Source organism: Pelophylax lessonae (assembly GCF_965119305.1).
Source record: "Pelophylax lessonae genome assembly, chromosome: 3".
Lineage (NCBI taxonomy): Eukaryota > Metazoa > Chordata > Amphibia > Anura > Ranidae > Pelophylax > Pelophylax lessonae.
The window spans coordinates 577,772,785-577,799,403 of NC_138770.1; the positions used below are offsets into that span (position 1 = coordinate 577,772,785).

The following is a 26,619-nucleotide window of genomic DNA, read 5'->3' on the forward strand; positions in this document are numbered from 1 at the left end:
AACTGCAGAGATCTACAGCTGAGGTGGGAGACTCTGTCCATAGGACAACAATCAGTCGTATACTGCACAAATCTGGCCTTTATGGAAGAGTGGCAAGAAGAAAGCCATTTCTTAAAGATATCCATAAAAAGTGTGGTTTAAAGTTTGCCACAAGCCACCTGGGAGACACACCAAACATGTGGAAGAAGGTGCTCTGGTAAGATGAAACAAAAATCGAACTTTTTGGCAACAATGCAAAACATTATGTTTGGCGTAAAAGCAACACAGCTCATCACCCTGAACACACCATCCCCACTGTCAAACATGGTGGTGGCAGCATCATGGTTTGGGCCTGCTTTTCTTCAGCAGGGACAGGGAAGATGGTTAAAATTGATGGGAAGGTGGATGGAGCCAAATACAGGACCATTCTGGAAGAAAACCTGATGGAGTCTGCAAAAGACCTGAGACTGGGACGGAGATTTGTCTTCCAACAAGACAATGATCCAAAACATAAAGCAAAATCTACAATGGAATGGTTCACAAATAAACATATTCAGGTGTTAGAATGGCCAAGTCAAAGTCCAGACCTGAATCCAATCGAGAATCTGTGGAAAGAACTGAAAACTGCTGTTCACAAACGCTCTCCATCCAACCTCACTGAGCTCGAGATGTTTTGCAAGGATGAATGGGCAAAAATTTCAGTCTCTCGATATGCAAAACTGATAGAGACATACCCCAAACGACTTACAGCTTTAATCGCAGCAAAAGGTGGTGCTACAAAGTATTAACTTAAGGGGGCTGAATAATTTTGCATGCCCAATTTTTTGGTTTTTTATTTGTTAAAAAAGTTTGAAATATCCAATAAATTTCGTTCCACTTCATGATTGTGTCCCACTTGTTGATTCTTCACAAAAAAATTACAGTTTTATATCTTTGTTTGAAGCCTGAAATATGGCAAAAGGTTGAAAAGTTCAAGGGGGCAGAATACTTTTGCAATGCACTTTAATTGTTCCTGAAGCGCTGGACAGCGCTGAACTGAGTATGCAAGGGGGCGTTGGTGGTCTGTTCAGCTGCTTGGGAGACTCTGGGCAGCACTTGTGCACTGATGGACTCTTTAAAATTGATTCCTACATTGACTCTCTCCTGAAAATCGTCCTCTCAGCACCTCTGCTCAGAAGGCAGGCTCTGTGTAATATGTGACACAGCAGTACCTATTCACAGGGCATAGTGAATATGTGTCACACAACTTAAGGTAGTAGATGTATGGGATTCTTAACATAGTAAATTTACAAGCTTCAGATCGCTCATAATAAAAGGAGTAGGCTGAAAATAATTGAAATTAAATACAAATGTAGCAGGATTTCCACCATCAGTACCGTTAACACTTCCAACACATTTAAGTTGTGGTGTGAGAACCCAGGTGTGAGAACTGAGACAATGACCATTGTGGCATCTTTGGTTTGTTTGTTTTATTGTATTTAGGGGATGGGAGAAGGGAATGAGTGGGATACTCCTGGCTCAACTAGGTACACTTTGGGACATTTGAAGACAATGTCACTGTCTTGACGCCAGCTGAATGCCGACCAGCGCTTTCTGACTCCTATAAATAATGTAGTACTGAAACTGTGCTGGAACCTCGACTTTAACTCAGAAGATCCAGAACTGTAGTACACTTGGCTCCTGACACTGCTTTAGCTCAAAAGTCACTGAACAGCTCCCTCCAGCCCTGGACTGGCGGAGGTAGCTAGCTCTGTGTAGATACTTGTGCTGCTGCAACTCTTAACTTGTACACTTCCCACTGTACACTGACTCTTCAGGGCCCAAACTACAGGCGCCCCCTTTCACACTTCAGGGTCATCTACCTAGGTACCCCCTCTAATACTTCAAGGTCCTCTGACTAGGCACCCCCTTTAACCGCTAGCTGACTCCTGGATCCCTAGAACCTTCTCCGGAGTTGTCCCCTCTGACACCAGGCAGACCCCCAGGGGCAGTCCACAGTACTCATGACCTTTGTAGGCTTTACTGGAACTAGACCCCTCTCTCTCTCCACTGGTTCTCGGCACACCGGATCCCTCTGCAGCTCAGCTTCACTCTCTTTGGATTCCCAGGTCGCCACCCGGGACACCCGCTTCCTCTGACAGGAGAAGAGACAGCCGTACTCTCTCTCCTGGCACTCTGTTTCCCGCCAAAGACGCTGCATCATGCGTTCCCTTCAAGCCTATACCCACTCCCAGAATCCTCTGCGGCATAATCTGCCTTGGGGTAGATACAAGCCTGACTAAGCCACTGATTGGGTTTCCTCCACTGTCCTATGAGAATCCTCTCACAGAGCCAGTGGGGAGACTCCCCTCTCAGTAACCTCACCTGGGAGACTTGACAGTCCAGCTGAAATCATGGCCCTGCTGTTAAGCAGCCAAGGCCCACAAAAATAATATATGATTTTACATTTAGATCATAGATACACTTTAATGTTCATTGGATAGTAAAACGAAGAAGGCAAACTTTACTGCTATGCAGCTTCTTCTTGTTTGTTATCATTACTTGATTTTGCATGCTATTTTGCACTTAAATCATTTAAAACTGATCATGGAAAATTTTTGGTGCAATGTTAAACAATCAAGTGGTGAATAATTTATAACCAAGCAAGTACTGGTTCAAGTTGAAATAGTAACTATAAATTGTGCTGTCCTGTGCTGTCTAATCTCACAACATTGGCACTGGATGTTTATTTAAAGCTGAATTCCAGGAATTTAGCCACTTTGTAAAACGTGAAGGTACACCGAGTTAAGTCCAAGGAGCTACATGACATCTCCTGGGCTCATCTCTGGTAATCTATATTTGACGGGTTTAGAGCTCTGCCGAGAATTACACTCTGGCTGTGAGAGAGGGGAAAGGCACACAGAGCAGCTATGCCCACCCCTCTGCTGTGCTGAGCATTCAGAGAAACTTTTGTATTTTGTAACTTTTTACATAATACAAAGGCTTCTGTGAATAGGCAGGAGGCGTAGAGGGGCAGGAATAGCAGCTGCAGAGACTCTCCTGTTCAAGATGCAGAGCTCAGAAGGATCAACATCTCTATCCCAGAACTACAGCGACAGCTGTCTCCCAGAAGTACTATAAAGCTGTCCGATATAAATAATAGAGATAAGCCCAGGAGGTGTCATTCACCTCGCTGGACTTAACTCAAAGTGTGCCTTTGTTGTTTACTTACATAATAGGCAAAATAACAAGTTTGCTTTATAAACAACCCATGTTCATTTTTCCTGTGCTCCATCACCACCCCAATTTATGCATGTTTCGACTTACTTAAATTCCAGGCTAGGACAGCCTTATCCAAGTTCTTCCCCCTATCCCAATTTGACAGCTCTCAGGCCTGAAGATTGGCTGCTTAGGGAACCATTTTAATACACCAGGCATACACAACATAATCCGCATGGCTTGATGGCTACAAGAGATTGTTTCTTGGAATATGGGTAAATATTCAATCTATAAGAACATACCCATCAGATTTAATAAAATGTTGTGAAAGGACTTAGAATATAACCTTTAATCACTGTGAAATAATGAGAACCAAGGAATGCTTTGCACTGTATATTCATCCAAATGGCATATATTATTTAGTCAAACCCCGACCCCTTACCCTCATCATTACTATATAAGCTTGCTGCACATCCCATTCTGAAACAATGGGCATTTATATGGAGTTGGTCTCTCCTTTGCAGCTATAACAGCCTTTACTCTTGTGTTAAGGTTTTCTGCAAGATTTTGGAGTGTGTCTATTGGAGCTTTACCCATTCAGGCAAAAGAGCATTTGTGAGGTCAGATTATGGTTTGTGCATGAGACCACCTAGCTTGAAGTTTGCATTTTGGTTCATCCCAAAGGTATTTAGTACCAGTGCGGTCACAGTTCTATGCAGGCCTCTTGAGTTCCCCCACAAAAACTCCTCAAAAAATGCAATTATTATAATAGAATTAAAATATATATATATATATATATATATATATATATATATATATAATTAATTATTAAATATAATTTATATAGTTACATAATTAAGGCCCTCTCAACAAAGCTTTGGCAGGATTGTCTATATTTTTATACCAGTACATCTTTTACCTTTCTATCATAAAGCTGATTTGTATCCTACTGCTGGGTCTGACCATAATCCCCTCCTTTGAATGTTCTGCTTTCTTTACATGATAGTCCCTGCTTTAAATGGATGTTAAATGATTCCTTAGTTTCTACTCGAGACACTTCCTTGCAGATTCAAAATCACATTAGCAAGATTTTCTCAGAAAAGCTATTCTGTATATTCTTGTGTGACCTTTTGGGAGGCAAACAAGCCTACCCTACAGCACCACCTGATTTAAATTACTACATACCAAAAGAGACTGTGGGAAGACAGAATTAACCACACTTTCTTCGAATTGCTTCATTGATGCATCATGGTCAGGACCTGAGCTCAAACCTGGGACCTTTTCTGTGTCTGCCATTGATTCTTCTAACTGAGATATCTGGGATGCTGGACAGCTCCCTGCCTGATCTATTGGACAATCCTGCCTGATCTATTGGACAACCCTGCCTTGTGTCTTGATTGCTATTGAACCTTGAACTCCTTGCTCCTCCCATGAACTTCCTATATAGGCCTTGTGTCTGCACTTCCTGTCGCCAGCTTATTGTGGTCTGATCCTGCATACTACTTGAGCTACTTCTATTGATGTTGGAAAACGACTTTGGCTTGTGACCCTGACTGCAAAACTCTTCTCCTGCATCGACCTTGGCTTGTGACCCCGATTACGAACTCTCTACTGCACCGAACTTGACTTGTGATCCCAACACAGATTATTGGTCCAGTAATTCAGACTTATTCGCAGACCTGAGAACTGAGCTTGCCTGACTTTGTCGGCCATTAGTCTCCACTCATTACAGGTATTCTCCTAACAATTATGTTCATAAGCCACCTTGATCAGTCCATGCCTCCCTTTATATTCTTAAGCAACAAGGGGGACTTTTGCATTCTTAATTTGAAAAAATATTACAAGGGCACCTAAATCTATCAGCTCTACTTCATACCTCTCAATATGTTCCCTTGGGGGTTCTCTTCAAAGTCTCAAATTTTTATATAGTCTCCATTTCCACCATACTCTGGCTTCCTCACTCCTCATGCCCTCTTTCTTAAACCCCCTGATGCTCCATAGCTAACACTATAGGACTTGGTTTGCTACTTCGGTAAATTCCTTCCTACTGCTCTTACTGATAACCAAAAACATTTTTCCTCTGGGCATGGAAAACCCTACACCCTTCTCTTGGTAGAGGACTCATGGGTTCTTGCATATCCACCACTTTCTTGTCTTAGATCAATTTCATTCATGGTCTGATTTACAGGAACATTGGAACGTTCTCCAATTGGAGGAGTATTACCAATGTTTACAGCTTAGACACTGTATGTCCTCACTAGTTTTCAGTAGACCAAATTCGTTTTTGAGCATGTTTGTCTTTACACCCCAGGCTGTCCAAATTAATATCCATCTTATATTTGGTCATGAATTCTTGCTCCTCACATTTTCTCCCCTCATATGTAAAACTCTGAGAACACGATCTTAACCACTCAATAGCTTTAGATGATTGAAGCAAAGCCTGCTCCAGAATAGCTAAATGCTATTTAATACCAACATCTTAGACTCTGCTCACAAGGTTCTATTGCATCGGTGTTGGGTACCGGGACAGAGAGCTAATACTGTCTCATCATATGATAACATGTGTTTAAAAGTCTGTGGTCAGAAAGGTCAATTTTTTTCCATTTCTTGTGGTTCTACCTGAATTGGATTTTCTTTTTGCCTAAAGTTTGGCCTTGTCTAGTTACTTGTCAACAAAAATCTTTCCAGCATTCTTACTGATTCCCAGTCAGGATTTCTCATATTTTGGGAACCCTTGCTCCACTATACTCTACCTACCTTTAGCCTGACTACCATTGGCTATTTATAAACACTCGTAGAATGTTTGGATCTAAACCACAAGGGGGAATCCCTATTCCCCTTGTCATCCTTTCCCACATTTTTTTCTTTTCATCTCCCAACTCCCACGCTCCTCTTTTTTCCTGCTCTTTATCCCTTTTTTTTTCTTTTCTTTTCTTTTTTTATTCTTAATTTAACTTTAGAATCTTGATATTTTACTAGCCTCAGTTTGGGGAACTCTTATTGGGATGTCTGACCTTGATCTGAAATATGTCAGGGCTTGCCTTTTAGAGCCTAGTTTTTTTATGACAACTGATGTATGCATATGTTGCAGTTCTTAACACCTGTGCAGAGAACATTTCTGTTCTCCCTTTTTCTTGAAAACAAAAATTACAAAAGATTGCAGAAGAAAAAGACATAAGTTCATCCTGTTCAACCTGTATGAGACTAAGTCTATAATAATTCCCCTAACCTGTATATTATATTATACTCAATCGCAGGAAGACATCTAAATGTTTTTTTAACTTATCCACACTCAGCTGATAAGACTACTCGAGGAAAGCAGTTCTACATTTTCACTGCTCTGACAGTAAAATAACTGTTATGCAATTGAGGATTAAACTTCCTTTCATCCAATCACAAGCTGTGGCCATATATTCAGGGACCTTCGAGTAAACACTTTTTTGCTTTCGTTCATTGATGGACACCGCTCTCTATTATTCAGAACCATAAGGTTATATTGCCCCCTACAGGAGTAAGATACTAGGCAGAAAAAAAGATTTGGCTATGCCTATGGGCAGTCCCAGGTGGTACCCTCTCTGCTACAGATCTTCAGTTTTTTTTCTGCCTAGTCAGGAATAAGGACCTAGTTCCCTGCCGAGATCTCGGGTCCTGGCCATTTTTTTTTCTTTTAAATGGCTTTTTCCCCCTGTTTTTTTTCCTGCGAGATCTACAATCAACTGCTGGGTTGGGTGATGGGCTGGATAATCTAGATCTAGTGGTCACCCCAGTCTGGCCAGCAAACATGAAAACTGAAATGCTCAACGGTGCTTCCTCGAAAAGACAGAAGTGGCCCTGAACCTCACTAGCCCCAGTGAGGAGGTAGAGGGATGTTAATGCAAGTTGTTCATTTTGAGCATTGAATTAAACATGGGCTTTCATCAATTAGGTATTCACAGCACAAGATACAATTTTCAGGTATTGTAAGATATTGCACATACTTGGTAAAACGGTTGCAACTATGCTAAAATTACTGTTACCTCTATAGAAGTTTATAAATACTTTACCTAATTTCTGCCCAGCCAAGCAAAGCTCTGATCAATAGAACTTGTCCCCTAGAATCTGGGGGAAAACTGATACTTCTGGGAGTGCCATTCTCCTAGGCTCCACTGCAGATTAGTTCCTTCTTCTGACCTTATGTCACCACTTTACCCTTTGGGAGACCGGTTCTAAAGTTAGGCAACAAGGGCAGTGTGAGAGGGTGGATATTTACTGTCTTCTATTTCAGAGAATAGCACATGCAATATATTTCTGCTATACAGAGAGCATGATATCAATTGACTAATAATAAAAGGGTATCGCTCATAAGAAAAACAAATCAATATTCATGACCTTACTGAGGAAAATTACCAATTTTATAGTGATAAAAAATGCAGTAATTTAATGTCTTGTATTTTTAGCAGTGTATTTGTATAATGCACACGGGTTTTTTTCTATTAAGTGAGAGCAGTCTTAAGTTTAGTTTCGACAATTAACTGTACTATACCAATCCCTTGTAGTTTGTGCATAGACTTTCAATATATCACAGTTAATGATGGATGTTAGACACTGGATTGCTCAGTGACCAAGTTTTGCATCACTTGAGTAGCTTAACCTTTTGCAGTATTTTCAGGATCAATACTGGGAAAACTGGAACAGATAGCCATATAAAAAAGTACATGAAAAGTTAAAATGTTTAAACCAGACAGATGTACACTTTGGGGTTTATAATGCTTTCACCCAAGATTCACACCATTTTCAAATTGATTTAAAAAATGTGTGTATATTTGGTAAATGCCATGTAAATCCTGAGTAAAACCATTTATAAATAGACCCCTTCATTATGGTTTACTGTATTTTTGCTGAGTTAGTCCTGTAAATTCAAAGTTTCTTTTGGAATTAAAGTACAATTTCTACAATGAACAATGACACATTTCAAAACTATAGGCTTCCTGGCGTTGTAGATTACAGTTACGTCTTAAAATATAGTGGTCTTTTTCAGACGATAGTTAACAGTTTATTGTTAAATTATCATAAGTCCCAGAAGGCTAAAATAAATAACATTTTTAAATCTTTACTCCACTTATTCCGTTTTGTGGATAGACAAAATTGGCTTTTCTTCTCTATTCTTTTACTAAACAGCCAGAATGCAGCCTGCTTTTTATTTTTTAGTTACAAGACGGGTTTAGCACTATAGCCTACTCCAAGTAATTAAATCAATCCTTTGTACTTACCGTATTCTCCTCTAGTGACGGTACGCGATCTGATTATATGCTTCATGCATATTCAAAGCGAGTTACTGACAGCTCTTTAATGAGCTCTTACTTAATCGGGGTGAACAATGTTCATCTTGTGTTTTTTTTTTTTTCCTTTTTATTTTCTCTCCCCTCATTACATTAGCAGAGAGAACATTTGGGGTAGGAAATAAAACCCTGCCCATTATTTCATATATACTGTGTGTATGTATGTAATGTATATATTTGTATATTGTATGCCTATAAAATACACACTTTATGCTTTTTAATAGCTAGGTAGAAAGATTTAATTAATAGGACTGAATTCACTAAAAAACAGACACAGGAGAAATGACATGCATCCAGTGCGGTAGTACTTTGTCATATTATACTGTATGAGCTTCAGCAAGCTTATGGTCAGTTTAGCTAGATATTACCATCACAGTTCATTTTTAGTTTGTTGAAAACTAAGTACATAGCACATTCCTTAAAAGTGATGGCACAGCTGGTATGAGTTTTAAGACACTTGGCATTAACCACTTCAGCCCCGGAAGGTTTTATACCCTTAATGACCAGGCCATTTTTGCAATTCGGCACTGCGTTGCTTTAACTGACATTTGCGCTGTTGTGCGACGCCGTACCCAAATACAATTGATGTCCTTTTTTTCCTACAAATAGAGCTTTCTTTTGGTGGTATTTGATCACCTCTGCGGTTTTTCGTTTTTGCACTAGAAACAATTTTGAAAAAAACACCAATATTTTCTACTTTCTGCTATAAAACATTCCCAATAAAATCATTTTTAAAAATCTAAATTTTTTATCAGTTTAGGCCAAATTGTATTCTGCTTCATATTTTTGGTTAAAAAAAATCCCAAAAGCATATAACTACGGGATAGATTTATGGACTTTTTATTTTTTTATTAGTAATGGCGGCGCTCAGCGATTTTTATCGGGACTGCGACATTGTAGCGTACAAATCTGACACTAAGTGACACTTTTTGGGGACCAGTGACATTAGTACAGTGATCAGTACTAAATAATATGTACGGTTACTGTATAAATTTCACTGGCAGGGAAGGGGTTAACACTGGGGGTGATCAAGGGATTAAATGTGTTCCCTAGATGTGCTTACGAACTGTTTTGGGGATGGATTGAACAGAGGCACAGAGAGATCGGTGATTCAGCTTAGCTGAATCACATGATTCTTTCCCTGTCTCTCTGACAGGAGAGCCGTCTTACATTGTTTACATACCAGACGGCTCTCCTGTCAGTTTTGCTGAAGATCGTGGGAGGCGGGCGGGGACTAAGCACGCTGCTCCTTCGGTCTGCCTCCCGCTGTGTCTAATTACCCGGTGTGACTCCACCGCCAAAACTGCGTGCACATAATCATGTAGATCTACATGATTATGCGCAGCCAAACCACCCTACCGCAGTAAATCTGCGTGGGGCGGTCGGCAAGCGGTTAGACTTTGTCTTTCAATCTCTAGGGGCAAAGTTGTTTCCATAAATGATGATTCCACACAGATAAGAGTGTTTTTAAATGTTTTATCCCCCCCTTAGGTCCCTGTCTACATGGATTTTGAATGATAAGAAATTAGATTTTTCTGAATTATGTTTTTGGTCGGGGTGTATTTGACCTTTAATTAAATTCATGGAATATTTTTTCTGTCATGTCTCCAGAGAGCAACTTTATACCAGTGCTCATGTAGTACATGTTATCCAGAGTGTGTGAGATTTGCTTTTTCTGATTTAAACTGGAACGCTATGCCTAAAATCTAGAAACCCTGTAGTAAGTACTGTTCTGAAAGTAGGGTAACCTAGCTGTCTTGCTGATCTAAATGTCTTCAAAGTTAAATATTTGGTAGATTTCAAGTATGCAGATTCCAAGTTCTGACCTTTATTATCAGAAGGTCGATGTCTCAAAGTTTTAAAGTCAGAGATAGACAGACAAGTAGCAATTTCCTAAGTATGTCAGCAATGGCAGCTTTCTTTCAACTTTAGCAGAGTTAGTTATGTTACTGCCTATTCCATTATTATCTGCTGTATGGTGTTTAGAGTTAGTTAGATGCCAGAGCATATAACATGATTATAAACTCTGTAAGATATTAAAGAATTACCTGAATTTATTGTATGATAAATGGGAATATGTAAAACTGATCCCAAGCAATGGGATAGGTCAATGTTTTCCATTGATAAATCAAATCCCATAATCTTGTCCTGACCATGACTCAAACTTCTTGTAATATTGAACTACTGATTATTTCTTTTTACACATCATGGTTTCTGACAGTCACTTCTAACATTGCAGTAGTTTCTGACATAGCAGTGATGTCTAACAGTTTCAGATAATTGAAGGCTTATTCCAATTAGAATTAAAAATTTAGTTTTAGGCTTGATTCTATTGCTTCCCTGCTGCAATAAAAATAAATCCCAGTCTGTATTGTCTGCTACTTTTTTCACTCTGAGAGATTGCAAAATTTCCTCTTTCTTGCAATCAAGTCAACAGCACAGTGGTTACTGTCCTCTCTTTTCATAAAGTATGTTAAACTTTTGGGCATCTCCAGCACTGTCCTAGGGTTCACTGCAGTAAGTAGGTCATTCATCTTTAGATATATACTGGCCAAGAGTTGTAAAGGGATGCCGATTCTTTCATTTTACCCCGCTGGGATTGATCATGTTATTATAGTAGGCCAAACACTAAGCCTAGGTTCACTCTGGTGTGAATTTTACCCGCATCCAATTCGCATGTCACACAGCTCCGGGACAGCTGCGGAGCAGTTTTCAGGAAATTCATGTGCGCCTTCCGGTCCATTTCATGTCCGAAATCGGACAGAATTCGGACCTGAAACGGTGAACGGGACACACCGGACCTTCTGCTACAATCCACTCCGCAATCCAGTGTGAACCTAGCCCTAGGATTTTGTGGATGTTACTTGAGTAACCAGGGTTGGGATCTGCGTTGGAACAAGCAACAGTCACCAATTAGGTCTCAATCTATGTAATATAAATACATTGACATGCAGAGGATTTGATTGTTTTAATGGATAGCTTTTGTAAAGGAAAAAAAAACAATCAGCCTTTTTGTACTTAGAAAAAGTGGTTGAGGGAAAACTTCAAACACTCGCCCAGCGCTTGTGATATCAGAGATATTCCATAAAAGATTAAAATATTAAAATCACTTTAAAACATCATAAAATTCACTGATAGCAGCCACTGTAAAAATTAAGAAGTCTCAATAAAATGCAATAAATACTAAAAGTAAAATTGTTTAGCACCAATCACATTCAGCAGCGCTCAATATGTACATGCATATTGTTAATCATAAAACGTCCTCATACAATGAATGAGTCTATGGAAATTCAGTCTTTTGCTGGCAAAAACAAGTTTCCACAATAAACGTTGGTACTCCCAGTGCTCCACACACAAATCTGGCGTTCGCCTTCACCACACCATAAGTGCTCCCCTTAGGAATGGGCACTCACCAGAAAATCAATGATCATTCGCCTGTAAGCATAGGTTGCTTGCACCCTTGATAACCACGAACAGGAACGCTCCTATCGGATGACCACTGCTACCTGGTGTTCCTCAGAGACCGGACCGTACCAATAAAGATAGGATAGGAGGCACAATAGTGTAATAAAGAATGTGAAGATTGGTGATGGCGCTACTTTGTAGCGCCATCACCAATCTTCACATTCTTTTCAACACTTGCACCTTACACTTAAGGTTTGATTGGGGCAGCTTACACCTGTAATTTTGTTATCACTTTCCCAAACATATAGTCCGTAGCGCTGGTCACATTCTCTTCATTACAATAGTGTAATACTGTTTTCCAGTTTTATTCCATAACTCAAATATACAAACACCAAAGTGACCCCCCTAATCCAATCTGCTTACATCAAGATGTAAAAGACAAGACAGTATATTCATAAAATGGCAACCATGGCGTTCTGGCCAGCTCACTGCTGCTGTTGGACCCTCCCACAGCTTGTCCGCGGCGAGTTCTGGATTCCGGCCGTGACGACTTGGGTTGCCAAGGAGACAGCATGCCTACGTCCAGGTAGCAGTGGTCATCCGATAGGAGCGTTCCTGTTCGTGGTTATCAAGGGTGCAAGCAACCTATGCTTACAGGCGAATGATCATTGATTTTCTGGTGAGTGCCCATTCCTAAGGGGAGCACTTTTTGTACTTAATCTGACTAATGAGACCCAACCTACCAACTGAGTTTCTCTATTCTGAAATTCTTCCTGTGCAGTTTTTTAATCTGTTAGCTGAATCCATCTGACCAGTGCTACATTTACTTTCCCAATTGCACCCGATCAAGCTGGTTCAAGCAATAACTTTCTCTGAACCTAATACAGCCTTACCATTTTGTGGCCCAATAAATTGTACAGCTCTTAATTGTTTAATCTAGCTGCAAAGGTGTTTACATTTTAAATAGAGCGGGCTGATTTAGCATGGCATTCATGTTTCCTGGAGACTTTAAAACTTCCCTAATTGCTTTTACTAGAGTCAGATATTAATGGGGTTTTTTTTAACCTTTTACACATTACCCAAAACTAAAGTTTTGATTTTAAAAACAAGCTTGGTACCCAAAAAAATAAAGGCAGTATTCTGTTAACCTATTATAATGCAAGTTATGGAAAGTTTTTTACAGGTATGCTTCTTCATCCAATTTTTGTGCATGTGTTGGCCTATATCACATTTGATTGCATGCTTAACCAAAAGGAAATGTATGAATATTTTCACATTCTATGGATAGCATTTGATGAAAGAGAAGAGCTAGTTCCATGTTCTATAACTTTTAAATCTTTAAGAACGTACTCATGTTTCTATAAACATTTCTGTTCTTCTCCAAAGAGTATACAGTATCTATGCTAGCTATAGCAATTTTGCATTATGGAGTAACTAATATGTACTTTCTAACAACAACTAAATCACACTTGCGTCCTGCAGGAAATTTCTTCAACTTCTTTTGCACTTGTGTCTATTGCTGTTAAAGCACTAAGAACAGACAGATTCCATTGTTGAACTGATTTAAATAATTTGTATAGAGAATTTCAGATTTGTTCTTGGCTTTGCTCCATTGTGTAGAGGGTATTGTTTGTCCTTCACGTCCTTTCAGTAAATGTCACCAGTAAATGGTATGGTGACCCTCTTCCTCTGTACCATCTACAGGGTGTTAATGAGGACATCAAATCATAGCACTACTCTAGGGACCTGTTTTTAGTAGTGGTTTCTACACAAGTAAATATTCCCTACAGTTTTTTTTTTTTTACCAGTTGAATATCGTGTCATATTCTCCTTGTCTTTCAGTTAGGTCGGGTTCACTATTTACATTATTATGCAGAGAATTTTGCTTACCTGTTCTGTTTTATTACACTGTTCTAATTTATTCAGCAAAACAGCACAGTTGGGGAAATTGCAATAATCTATTGGGCAAGGTATTGTCAATGAATGAAGTAAACATGTGGGTTGGTCCCAGGCAGTTAAAGCAAAGTCTAAATCTACAGCACAGTTTTGTTTTTTCATTTGTTTTTTGTTTTTTTTCATTTGTTTTAATTTCAATTCTTTGGCTTTGGCTTTGGCTTTGAATCCTGTTCTCCTATTTAAGTTGATTAATTTTGAATAGTTCAAGTAAAACTTGTATCCAGCCAGAGTCAAGTGACCATATCCACATTCCCTTGGCATAACTATAGTTAGGCTTTGCAGGATAAATATCTGTTGGTTCAGTCATATTTTGATCATTTGGGCCACATATGCAGCATTTTGGGGATCTGTATTTAAAAAAAATAAATAAATACACAGATAACCATATAACAACTAGAGCTTTACTAAAATGTAGATAGGAAGAAACTGACTCCCTGTGCATTTGGGTAGTATTAAACCTGCAGTTGCCACACTTGTTTATCACACTATGCAGTTTTGGGCACCAGTTAATTGGGGAAAGTCAGAGAAGGGTGACCAAACTGAGAAATGGACCTCAGCTATAGGGAAAGATTAGCTGAACCTATTTCATTCCCTTGGGTGGAGGCGATTAAGGGGGAATTTGATTACCATGTATAAAAACGTGGTCCATGTAGTAATTTTGTTGCAGAGTTATTAACTTTCAGGTCATTACAAAGGATAAGGAGGCACCTTTTACTTTTGGAAGAAAAGAGGTTTAACCTCCATGTACACGTAATGGCTTCTTTACAGTAAGAGCTGTGAAAATGTGGATTAAACTCCCTCAAGTTTTGGCCAGCAGAATTGATTGTTTTTTAAAAAAAAGAGCTGAATGCATTCTTAAATGTATAGAATTTAGCTGAATATTAACATTTATAGGTAATAACACCACACCAGAGATTGTTAATCCAGGGAATATCCATTTGCCTTACAGGATCAGGAAGGAATTTTTTGCCCCTGCTGGAACAAATTGGACCATGCTTTAGAGGGGTTTTTTTTTCTCTCTGGATTTACCTGTGTGTGTAGGATTCTGTTTATGGAGGTTTCCTTTATTGTTTAAACTAGATGAAGGCGTGTCCTTTTTCAGTCTTTCTAACTATTTAAACTATGTATTGGTTGTCTTTATCGTTTTCTCTCTTGTGAAGGTCCTTTTGGTCCTCCACAGAAGTTTCCTATAAGATGACTGGATCCATTTTTATTATCTGCTGGTCCCTTAAAGAATAGTAGTCTAAACAAAAAGTTTGCTTCTATGAGCAAAGCTGATTAGATCTGTAGGATGTACATTATATCAAATCCCTTGCTTTTGTGTCTGCCAGCCCCGCTTTAATTTTTTCGGGGTAGGGAGTCATGCTGTCCTTGTTCCCTTACCCATCTTTGTCATGCTGAGAAGGGAGGGGCTTTATTATGCATAAGAATTTATATGTTCAATAGTATCCTAAAGCAAGTAATATTGAATATCATATTGATTTGACAGCAGTTAGTATTTCTTAGAGGTGGGAAAGGGTCCGCTTGCAGGAAATGTGTTGTCATCCAATATCCCTCTTGTTCAACATACTGATCACTTATTTTATTTTCATCCTTCTTTTAGCTTATATTTACTCAGGCCATAAGTCCACATTTTCCTGGAGTCCTAACCAAACATCAGTGACTTGCTTTAGTCCAGTCTTTTCCGATTTATCCCATATTTACAAAGAGATCTAACCGGGTGTTTTAACATTCATTAAGTCCGCCATCCTTCATCTGGGGTTTTACTGAAGAACATTTTCATAGATGACAGATTATACATTTTGATTAACCCCAGAGCCTAAGTATATAGCAAATAGCTTGTTAAATCAAGTATTGTCCAGGGAAGCCATCTGTTTGTCTAGTATTGAGAGCCTTTTCTTATCTGTTATTAGTTATTGACAAAACATTATCAGGCAGGATTTCATGCCTTTCCCCCCCAGCTTTGGAATACCGAGGGAGTAAAGCAAGAAAGCGGTATTGCTTTATATTTATAGGCTGCACATACGCTGGTACTGATGATGCAGATAAAACGCTGCAGAGGAAAATTGTCTGGATATCTGTATACAAAGGATTGTGTCTACAACACTGAACATATAAATTAAGTGTCCTACAGAATATTACATCCTCTACCTCTGCTGTAAGAATCTCCTATTTAGTTGTTTGCACACTCGAGATTTTCAGTGTTAGCATCAATGTTTACTTTTTGTTTTGGAATCCTTCTTCAAGTATATTAGGCTTATCTATTTGCTCTGTGTTCTATAAGCCTGTAGATACTGTATATAGTTCTATATATAAAGGGGCCATAGAAGATGGTCACCAGTTTTTCCAGCCAACTTCTCTAGGTTAAGACAAAAGTCTACAGGGTTGATTTAAAGGCAAATGGGCTGTTCAGTTTGCAAGGAATTTTCCCCAGAGTTCAGTGAATTTGGTAAAATTTTATTTTGCAAAGAATACCCAATCATGTTCAAGAAAAATTAAAAAAAAAAAAAAGCATTTATGCTTGCACATGATTGGATTATGAAATTCAGCAGAACTTCACCCTATTTTTCTAAGCTCTGGGGGAAATTTACCTTTCAAAGTTCAACTGCCCTTGCAAAATGAACAGTCTGTCTTTGATAAATCAGCCCCTATGTTTCTATAGTATCATGTGACACTCTCTACCTGATTCACACATTTTTGAGTGATGTCGTCAACCAGCTGGGGCTACATTTGTGTCCCAGAAGTAAGGATGGGACTTAGGGTGGCATTGGTATGTACTCTGTGCTCTGCTGAAGCATAATCAAGTAACAACAAGTGCATATTACATATTCACGCACAAAAACCTGAAAATGACAGACACTCTGGATTCGAAAGATACCCATGTGTCTGCACAGCATTCTATGTCTCAGACCAGTTTGAAATTTATTTCCACTTATCTGGCCAAATTGGGATAACCCTTACCTTATATTTGTTACAATTTTCCTTTTCACATAGCATATTTCTTTTTTTTTTTTTTGCCTAACAGAGGGTTAAAAATGTAGAAGCTGGACTTTTTCATTGTATGTTAATGAGAGGGAGCTCCTCCTGTTCTCAACCTTTTTTTTTGGGACAGACTCGCTCTTAACCTTTTGAGGAATGCTTGCAGTCAGCCATGACACCTTATGCTAAGAAGCATCTAAAAGGTATAACATTTTCAAATTTGACTGCAAAAGTGTAAATACGCTTTATAGGTAAAAGATGCTTAAAGTGACCTAACACTTAATAGCGAGCAGCCTTGTTTTATCCTCTAGAACAGTGGTTCTCAACGCCGGTCCTCGAGACCCACTAACAGGCCAAATTTTAAGTATTACCTTGGGGAGATGCAGATTAGAATACTGCAATCACTGAGCAGCAAATGAGATCACCTGTGATGTAATTTAGTTATCTTGCAAACCTGGCCTGTTAGTGGGTCCTGAGGACCGGAGTTGAGAACCACTGATCTAGAAGCTGCTGAGTAGCATCTGCTTTCGAGATGAAGCTCTTCTTCATCCACCCCTTCCCCAAGTGCACCCCTGTTTATTGATTTGAGAGGCTTAGGGCATTGCAGTTAGGCATCAGGGGTGATGTTAGATTTTGAGATATGGGGTTGAGATTTTGAGGCTTGAAACAGGTGTTGCATATTGAGTCCCACCGTATTGCTCTGAACGATAAAACAGGGCACTAAAGCATCTCATGCTTCCTTTTAGCTGTCAGGTTAACATAAAGTAACTTTATCACTAACTGCTTATAATATAACTAAAACCACCCTTTAAAGAACAAAGAAATACCTACCAAACAGCAGTGCCCTAAAACTTTGCAGTATAGCTAATTTCCAGCTGCTCCTGATATCTCATAACTGAAAAAATATATATAAAATGTGGCAAAGATGGAAACTCTGTATCCATGCCTGCCATGCCAATAACTGCCTGAAGTGCTCTAGTCCCCCATCCCCCACCTTTGCTTTTTCTACCCTTTCTTCCATTGCTGTGTAATTGAGGCATGAATAGGCTTGTTGCCACCAAATGATTTCTTACATTTTGCTAGCACTCTTTGGAGATGCATCCTATGTTTGTACCTGTACGATATTTTCAATCAACCCTATGTATTGTCACATGGTCATTGTATCAACCTTAAATAAAGAATAAAAAAAAAAAGTTTGTGATTGATGGCGGTTGTGGGCAACACAGACAGTTCTTCCTTCATGCAATTTTTATGAATGTGACCCAGTGCAAGCCGTTATATCTTTTGGTGTTGAAGCTTTATCTCATTAGCAATTCAGACCTGAACAGTGTGACTAATTTGTAGTTTATTTATTTATTGTATAGATAAACTTTTTGAGCAGTATATCTGCTGCAAAGTCCTAGGACAGTAAATAAATCACAAAGAATGCATGTTTCCATTGTTTAAGATTTTACTGTTTGAAGTGTTAGAAAAGGGATGTTAAACAAAACACTCTTGTCAGAAGACTTTGATAGAGTGAGAAATGCCCTGACTTAAATGCCCACATACTAGTTCTCTGGTAGCATCTTCTCTGATGTAAAGCCTAATAGGTAAAGTATCACTGGAGCAAAGCTAGTACATGATCCATAAATGGCTGCTTCCATCACAAGCTAACATCCTAAGGTTACCATGGTAAGCCACGTGAAAGCTCATAGGACTACAGTAGTCCGTAAACACATCCTTCAAAACCTGCACCATTGAGGAACCAGTAAAGAGTCTCTCTCCCCTCCTCTATCACATTAATATGTTTTATACTGATTAGTAAAGTACAGGGGCATTTTAAAATGTGCAAACCTTGCAGGCCTAAGGGTAATAATTACTTACATTGTTATGTATTATTTCAGGTCTGTACACAGAGGAAGAGGAGACACTGATGCAGGAATGGTTCATGCTTGTGAACAAGAAAAATGCCCTGATTCGGAGAATGAACCAGCTTTCCCTCCTGTAAGTATATTGTTCATGTCTTTTTCATGAAACAATGCAGCTTATCCCATATGCAGAGCAGTTTCAGCACCCCAGCATAACTGATGTCTACCTGGGAGGCTTTCTGCCCTCCAGTGATGTTGGCGCCAGACAGACGTTGTTTGGCCCTTTGAATTTATACTTTGAGTGACACCAAAAAGCGTAAGTAGGTTGAGGATTCTGTCACTGCACCCGTCACTCTACCTGTGTATCTCTGGGAAACTAAACTCACTCCGACAACGTCAGTTCCACCTTTCATTGTTACTAGTTATTTCCTGTTCGGTTAGACACTCCGGAGCTGGATTATCACAAGCTACTAATAACCATTGGTGATTTAGTAACTTTCCTGCAAGCTAAGTTAGGACATGTTTGGGAAGCGTGAGGTTGACCCTCGAAGGGGGGGATTAACAGCAGGTGAAAGCGAAATTTGGAGAAATGATTAAAGATTATTTACTTTGCATTGTAAATGAATGTATGCATATGTGGAGAGAGCTCAATAGGTAGATCAATACCCTAAGCTGTAAAGTAGAATGATAGAAGATAGGTCACAGAGGACTTTCATGGTCAAATAGACACATTACCTCATAGTCTTATGCTTTTATAAATGTTATGGGCTCTATGTTGACCTGTAATATCATTACAGATCATGATTCACAGATTAAGCAAACATTAATACGGGGGTTATGTAATATATCAGTGTACCCTCTTTTTAATTTGCATTCGCTGCAGCAGGAAAAATACAAGAGCAAGGACTGAAAAGGATTGAGATTCAGGACCTACCAGCTGGCCAGGGCATTGGCTTGAATGCATGTACATGCAAGCATGTGTGCAATCTGTGGCCTGTTTGGGGATCCTTAGTTCTTTCCCCTCTAGACATGACACTTAGAAAATGTCAATGAAGTAAAAGTTACACATCTTTTTAAGACACAAAGTTAATTCTTCCATTTTTACTGAAAAAGTAAGCACTCTTTTTTTTCACCGTCCTAAACGGTTTGCCGCTGACTATAACTTGCATCATGGAAAGACATTAATATGAATCATATGACATACTTCTCCAAAATATGTTATTTTTTCTGCAGGTGTGACGTTCGCATTCTCAATATATGGATATATGTTAAAGCCACTATAATAAATATGTATATATATAACAGTCTTTTTTTTTTTTTTTTTTTTTTTTTTTTTTGTATGCTCCAAAATTACTCAGTAGGATTGATTTACCAAAGCAGTAGAGCATTCACTTGCATAGTGAATGAGATGAAGCTGTGTTCACTTTGGTTACCCATTAATGAGGAAAAAATACTTTTAACGTTTGCTCATGATAATGATTCAACGTCATAGCTTCACCTTCTTCAATAAGCTAAGTGAAAGATCACTTAGCTTAGTAAATGAGGTAAAGCTGTACTGACCTAAATCATCCAATTTTGTTCAGGGAAAAAAAACATATATTTTTTTTTTTTAATCATTTTCCTTACATGTAATTAGGAATTCTTTGCAACATGAGTTTTCACTTCTCTACACCTCATTCACTTAGCTAAGAGAAAATTCCTTTTTGTGAAGTGAAAATTCTCTGCTTTACTAATTCAACCTCACTGGCTCATTAGGAATGTTTAAATAATATTGACTTCTAATATGGTAGTTGGAATGTAATAATTCTATAACGACGCCATATTTACTGGAGCCAATGCAGAGGCTCCTCTTGGTTTGTGTATCATTTGTGTGAAGTGGCTTAATGCATTAGAGAAAAGTCAGTTATGAGTTCCCTAAATCAATGTTCACTAAAGGTCCCTTTAAGTGTTTAATGATTTAGTAATTAACATATTGATGAACTTAGTGTTTTTTCTTCTCACTCTACTTGCCTATAGGGAAAAAGAACATGACCTAGAGAGACGATTTGAGCTACTGAATAGAGAGTTGCGAGCCATGCTTGCGATAGAAGGTAAGATGCAATAAGAGGGGGGAAATTAACATTTTCAGTGCCATATTAAATGAGACTTCAAATACATAAGTACAAATGCACTGTTTTCCTCAGCAAATGTTCAATTTATATTGCACAGATCAGCGTGCGATGAACGCATAACAGTAATCATTGGGGATTTGTTCCTTTCTAATGATTAATAATCTTGAGGATCATTTGCGATGTAAAGCCCGCAATGATACGTGGTGTTTGTATTCACGTCCAGTAAAGTTCAAGAGGCGCCCTGCCATTTGCTAGTATTCTGCCGCTGAGCTCCAAACATCCTCTGAATGCTGAAAGATGTCAGCTGCTCCATATTGACCTCTCAGACTGTCAGTAGGTAATTTCTTCTTTCACCTGATAAGGTTCCTGATCCATATTCAATCAATTGTAATTAGTTTGGGGGACTTTCATGGATGCTGAAAGATTGTATGAAATAAATAGCGCAATATACAGTATGTCAGGAAAGGAGATGAAGAGTCAATGTACTCTCATAGGCAAATGCTGCAGGCTGTCATTATGCCACATTCCACTTTCCCATCTTTGAGAACGGTGACATTTTATGGTCCAGGTGTGGCCCTCAGTTAGTCTGAAATGCTACTTTATTTAAAGCAAACATGTGCCTAATTTATCCAGTGCAAAACAACAGGTTCATTTTGATTGCTTCCCTCCCCAGAATCACTTAATCACCTTCATTCCGTTCAGCTGCCAGGAGAATGCCCAGTAACTCAGGGTGTAGGGGGGGTCATGGGATTTGCTTCATGTTACAGCACCAGGCCAAATAACAGTGCTGGCACACAGGGAGAATCCATAGCTATATGTGAGGTATGAATCTAGCAGCTTGCACAGTCTAGATTCACCTGTTTCCAGCCGCTGAACTTAAAGGTGGAAAGATAAGCATGTCATTCATGGGGAAGAGGATTAAAGCAACCCCTTTACACTGCTCTGCATGAGAGGAACACTAGTTTCAGCAGTAACAAATAAGTGAATGAAAAGGGCAGGGGGTAAACAAGGTGCTCGCAGTTATACATGTTTTAGTGTAATTTGAAAATAGAACTTTTAAAGTGATCTCTGTAGTGGCTCATTCCATGTCCAACCGCTGTGTCTCTTGGTAAGTTTAATAAGCTGCTGTTTCTTCAATAGTAGCTTGAGGTCTTGAAACAAAAAAGCGGCCTGCCCTGATTGCATTTACAGCGTAGTAGACTAGATCAGAGGTCCCCAACCCCCAGGCCCTGGACTGGTACTGCCTGTTAGGAACCGAGCTGCACAGCAGTAGGTGAGCGGCAAGTGAGCAAAGCTTCATCTATATCTACAGTCACTCCCCATACCTTAAGTTACCACTTGAGCTCCACCTCCTATCAGATCAGCAGCAGCATTCAATTCTCATAGGATTGTGAACGCTACTGTAAACTCGCATGTGGGAATCTAGGTAGCGTGCTCCTTTAGAGAATTGAATGCCTGATGATCTGAGGTGGTGATGCTAGCAGGGGAGCGGCTGCAAATAAAGATTATCATTAGCAGAAAGGTTTGACTGCAGAGAGACCATAATATATGTATTGCTTTCAGACTCATTTTAAAATTCTATGGCCCCTTTCACATGGCTTTCCGATCAGGTCCGCCTGTCCGTCTTTTCAGGCAGACCTGATCGGATGCTCCATCCCTATGGAACAGCGGATGTCAGCGATAACATCTCCGCTGACTCCCGCCGCTATCCAATCTGATCCTGTCCATGAAATCCAGAAGGATGGAAAACCTATTTTCCATCCGTCTGGAGGATGAGATGGGATAGGCGGTCCGTTTTCATTCGATCTCCCATAGAGGAGAGCGGGGGATCTGACAGGTCTGTATCAGAGTAAGCAGAGATGGACCTGTTATCTGCCTGCTCAGTGGGGATCGGCGGATCGATCCCTGCTGAGCAAAACGGAGTCTGCCAGGCTGAAAGCCTGTGTGAAAGGACCCTATCAGTGAGTGGCAATTGATAATTAAAGGGATTGTAAAGACAGAAGGTTTCTTTTTATCTTAATACATTCTATGCATTAAGATAAAAAAACCTTCAGTGTGCATCAGCCCCCCTAATAATTTTACCTGAGCCCATCTTTATCCAGTGACATTACAGGAGTGTCTCAACTGTCCGGGACTCCCTTCCTCAATGGCTGAGACAGCAGTGTGGCGCAATTGGCTCCCTCTGCTGTCAAAGTCAATCAGCCAATCAGTAGAGAGATAGGGCGGGGCTGGGTCGCAGGTCTTTGTCTGAATGTACACAGGCAGCTGTGACTCGACTCGGGTGCCACCATAGCAAGCTGCTTGCTGTGGGGGCACCCAGCGGGAGGAGGGGCCAGGAGCACAGAAGAGGGACCCGAGAAGAGGAGGATCCGGGCCACTCTGTGCAAAACCAACTACACCGAGCAGGTAAGTATAAGTATGGTTTATACTTCCAAAAAAAAAAAAAAAAGACTTTACAATCACTTCAAGCTGCATCTAATGCCAGGCTTTATAGTGGCAAATGAGCAACTTCAATTGTAAAGCTGCATCTGGTACATTCCATCACCCCCAAATGCAGGAAAACCAGCTCAGGGCTCCCACTGATTCTGCATTATGGTGAGTTGTATAATTATTTCATTATATTTTACAGTGTAATAATAATAGAAATAAAGTGCAGAATGAATGTAATGCGCTTGAATTATCCCAAAACCATCTACGCCCCCCGGTCCATGGAAAAATAGTCCTCCACAAAACCAGACCCTGCCCTGGTGCCAAAAAGGTTGGGGACCGCTGGGCTAGATGATGATGATATTAAATGAGTGAATGGGAATAGATTTTTTCCAGTTCTGTAAATATTATGTAAATGCAACCCACTTACAAATTTATTTATAACCGTTGCACACACCCTACACAATTTGGCACTCTGTTCCATGCAAGTCAGCCATGGCCACTTTAGAGCATACTGCACTGTGTTGTTCTGTGTGATGTTTGTCACTCTGTAATTATGCCTACATTTTCTTTAATAAATGTTGTGAAATAATGTCTACAAACTAAAATGTTTAAAAGTAATGCCCATTGGTGTTGGGAAGGACACTGGATGAAGATGTTAGGCCTTCCCACAACTCAACTTTTTCTGTCACTTACCAATCTTAACATGTCTAAATCATCAAGGTCATCTACTGTACCTCTGTCCTGTTATGCCTTAACAGAGACTGCTGTGGGTTACAGTGCAGTAACACGCAACAACTAATCAGATTAAGATGGTTCTATTTTAATTAACTAAGTGATAATGACTAATATTTACTATCAATAGCAGTATTTGGTACATATTAAGCCAGTCATAAGCTGATCGAAATTCATAAATATATAGCACATTTGCGCCACCTGTGCAACTTTGCGCAGCTGCTGCTCCAAACCAATTAGGTTGTATGATTCTCAATAGTAACCCACCAGAGTGTTTACTCTGCATGTTAAAGTAGTGCTTGCAAAATAACACTCTGGTGGGCTACTATTGAGGATTGAAATTCAATCAATCTGGGCGGGCTGGTTGTACTGAAGTCATTCTATCGATTGATTTCGGTACAACCAGCCTGTTGAGTTTTTCGTGCAGTCACTGCCATTGGCTATAGTCAGCAGCAGTGATCATTGTATTTTGACGGCGGGGAAACCTCCCCCTGTCCGAATACAACCATGTAACGGGAGGGATTTACACATTAAGTGTTGATGAGGAAATTAGGCAATTTTCTTTCCTTCAGCCTGTGGTTGAAGGAAAGAAAATGACATAATGTATGGCCAGCCCTACCCTTAGCACTTTCTTATTGAGATAGTGCAGTTGACCTGTAACAGTGGGGGAAATCTAAAAAAACTGGTGCACACAAAATCTGGTGCAGCTGTATATAGTAACCAATCAGTTTCTAACTTTAGCTTGTTCAATTAAGCTTTGATAATAAAACCTAGAAGCTGATTGGTTACGATGCACAGCTGCACCAATTTCCATGTACACCAGTTTTAGTAAATCTTCCCCAGTGATTATCCGACAACACAGTTATTTTTACAAAGCCACTTGTGTTACATTTAATCAAGAGTTCAATTTACAAAACATTGCATTTGTGTTGAATTGTTATTTTCCTTCTAAAATGAACATTAAACTATTGAAATCCTTTATTTCTCTTTCGTTCATTGACAAATACAGCTTTATATCCTCATTGACTGTTATGCTGCCCTTCATAGGAGTAGGACACTAGGCAGAAAAGAGTTAACAAAGCTTGACTATGCCCCTAGGGTAGTCACAGGGGGTATACTCCCACTTCCTACTATAGGATCTCAGTGGCTATTACTTCTGCACGCAGGGTTTCAGAACTGCTTGCATTGTCCTGTCGGTCACCTTACCTGGTGGTTAACAGGGACAAAGTGGTTCCCTGTCCCTGTCAGTGGTTTCCTCCTAAGGTCGTCTCGGACTTCCACTTGAATCAGGACATTGTGTTGCATTTGCTGTGTCCTAAGCCCAAACATCCAAAAGAGATTGCCTTACAATCCCTGGATGTGCTTCGAGCCATCAGGGTGTACCTGGCAGCGACTGAGTCGATTCGCAAATCCGATTCCTCATTTGTCCTTACAGATGGTTCTTGTAAGGGGCAGGCCGCATCTGCTGCGACCATTTCCAGATGGATCAGACAGTGGTGCAGGCCTATTTCTTTAAGGGTCAAGTTCCTCTTTTCCCTGTTAAGGCACATTCTACGAGGGCGCTTAGTGCCTCCTGGGCCTTCCGTCATCCGGCGTCGGTGGTCCAGGTTTGCATGGCGACTTGGTCATCTGTGCACACATTCACCAAGTATTACAAGGTGGATGTCCTGGCATCTGGGGATGCTGCTTTTGGCCGCAAAGTTTTGCGGGCCACTGTTGCAGAGGCTACGGCCTCCTTAGGGTGTGTCTTTTCCTGGTAGGTGAGCTCCAGTAGTTCCTGGTTGGGCTCTTTGGTTGCCTGGTTGGCTATGTTTAGCCCTTTTTGGGAATTCGTTTTTTTGCTGGGTTTCCCACACCTCATGATGACACTGCTTTGGGGCTTCTCAACGGTCAATGAAAATATGAAGCTGTGTCCGTCAATGAACGAAAGAGAAAACTGGATTTTTGTGTTACCGTAAAATTATTTTCTCTGATGTTCATTGATGGACACAACACCAGCCCCTCTGTGGAGTTGGGTTATGTATTTATCTGACACTGCTTGTTACTAAACTGAGCTCCTAGAGCAGGAAGTGGGAGTATACCCCCTGGGACTACCCTAGGGGCGTAGTCGAGCTTTAACTCTTTTCGGCCTAGTGTCCTACTCCTATGAAGAGCAGCATAGCAAATGAAGGTCAATGAAGATATGAAACTGTGTCCATCAATGAACATCAGAGAAAAGGATTTTATGGTAAGACTGAAATCCAGTTTTCTGATTATTCTGAATCTATTGCTTAAAAATTATTTTGTCTTTACCTTTTATCTTTTTTATGTTTTATATTTACCTGAATTGACTCCCTCAAAATAAAATAATAGGCACTCTCTGTTAACAATGATAACAGTGGTAGTGGTACTTTAGGAGCAAAATCCTGTGCAATCATTTTTGTGATTTGACGAAATATAATGTATTCATCTTACAAAATATAACTATTTGTGTGTATACAATGTGTCCCTTTTTGTGTATATGCACCGGTTAGGCATATATGTATTTTACAGAGTATTTGTGTAAATTTTCTAGATTAGTCTGCATTATAAAACCCTTGAACTGTTTACCGCTTACAATGCTGTATTATGTGGTCTTATGCAGCTTGTTCCTGAATATTGCATTATATTCAACAGTCTTTTGCT

The 26,619-nt window shown here is 39.7% G+C and overlaps 1 protein-coding gene across 5 annotated transcripts in view; it reads left to right on the top strand.

Moving 5' to 3' along the window:
- EHBP1 (EH domain binding protein 1) overlaps window positions 1–26,619 on the top strand; it is a 739,122-nt gene that overhangs the window by 660,646 nt on the left and 51,857 nt on the right. For all 5 annotated transcript variants that reach the window (XM_082251356.1, XM_082251359.1, XM_082251357.1 and 2 more), the window contains 2 exons: window positions 18,719–18,818; window positions 20,699–20,772. In XM_082251356.1, the coding sequence (XP_082107482.1) occupies window positions 18,719–18,818; window positions 20,699–20,772 (174 nt within the window). The remainder of the gene's footprint in view (window positions 1–18,718; window positions 18,819–20,698; window positions 20,773–26,619) is intronic.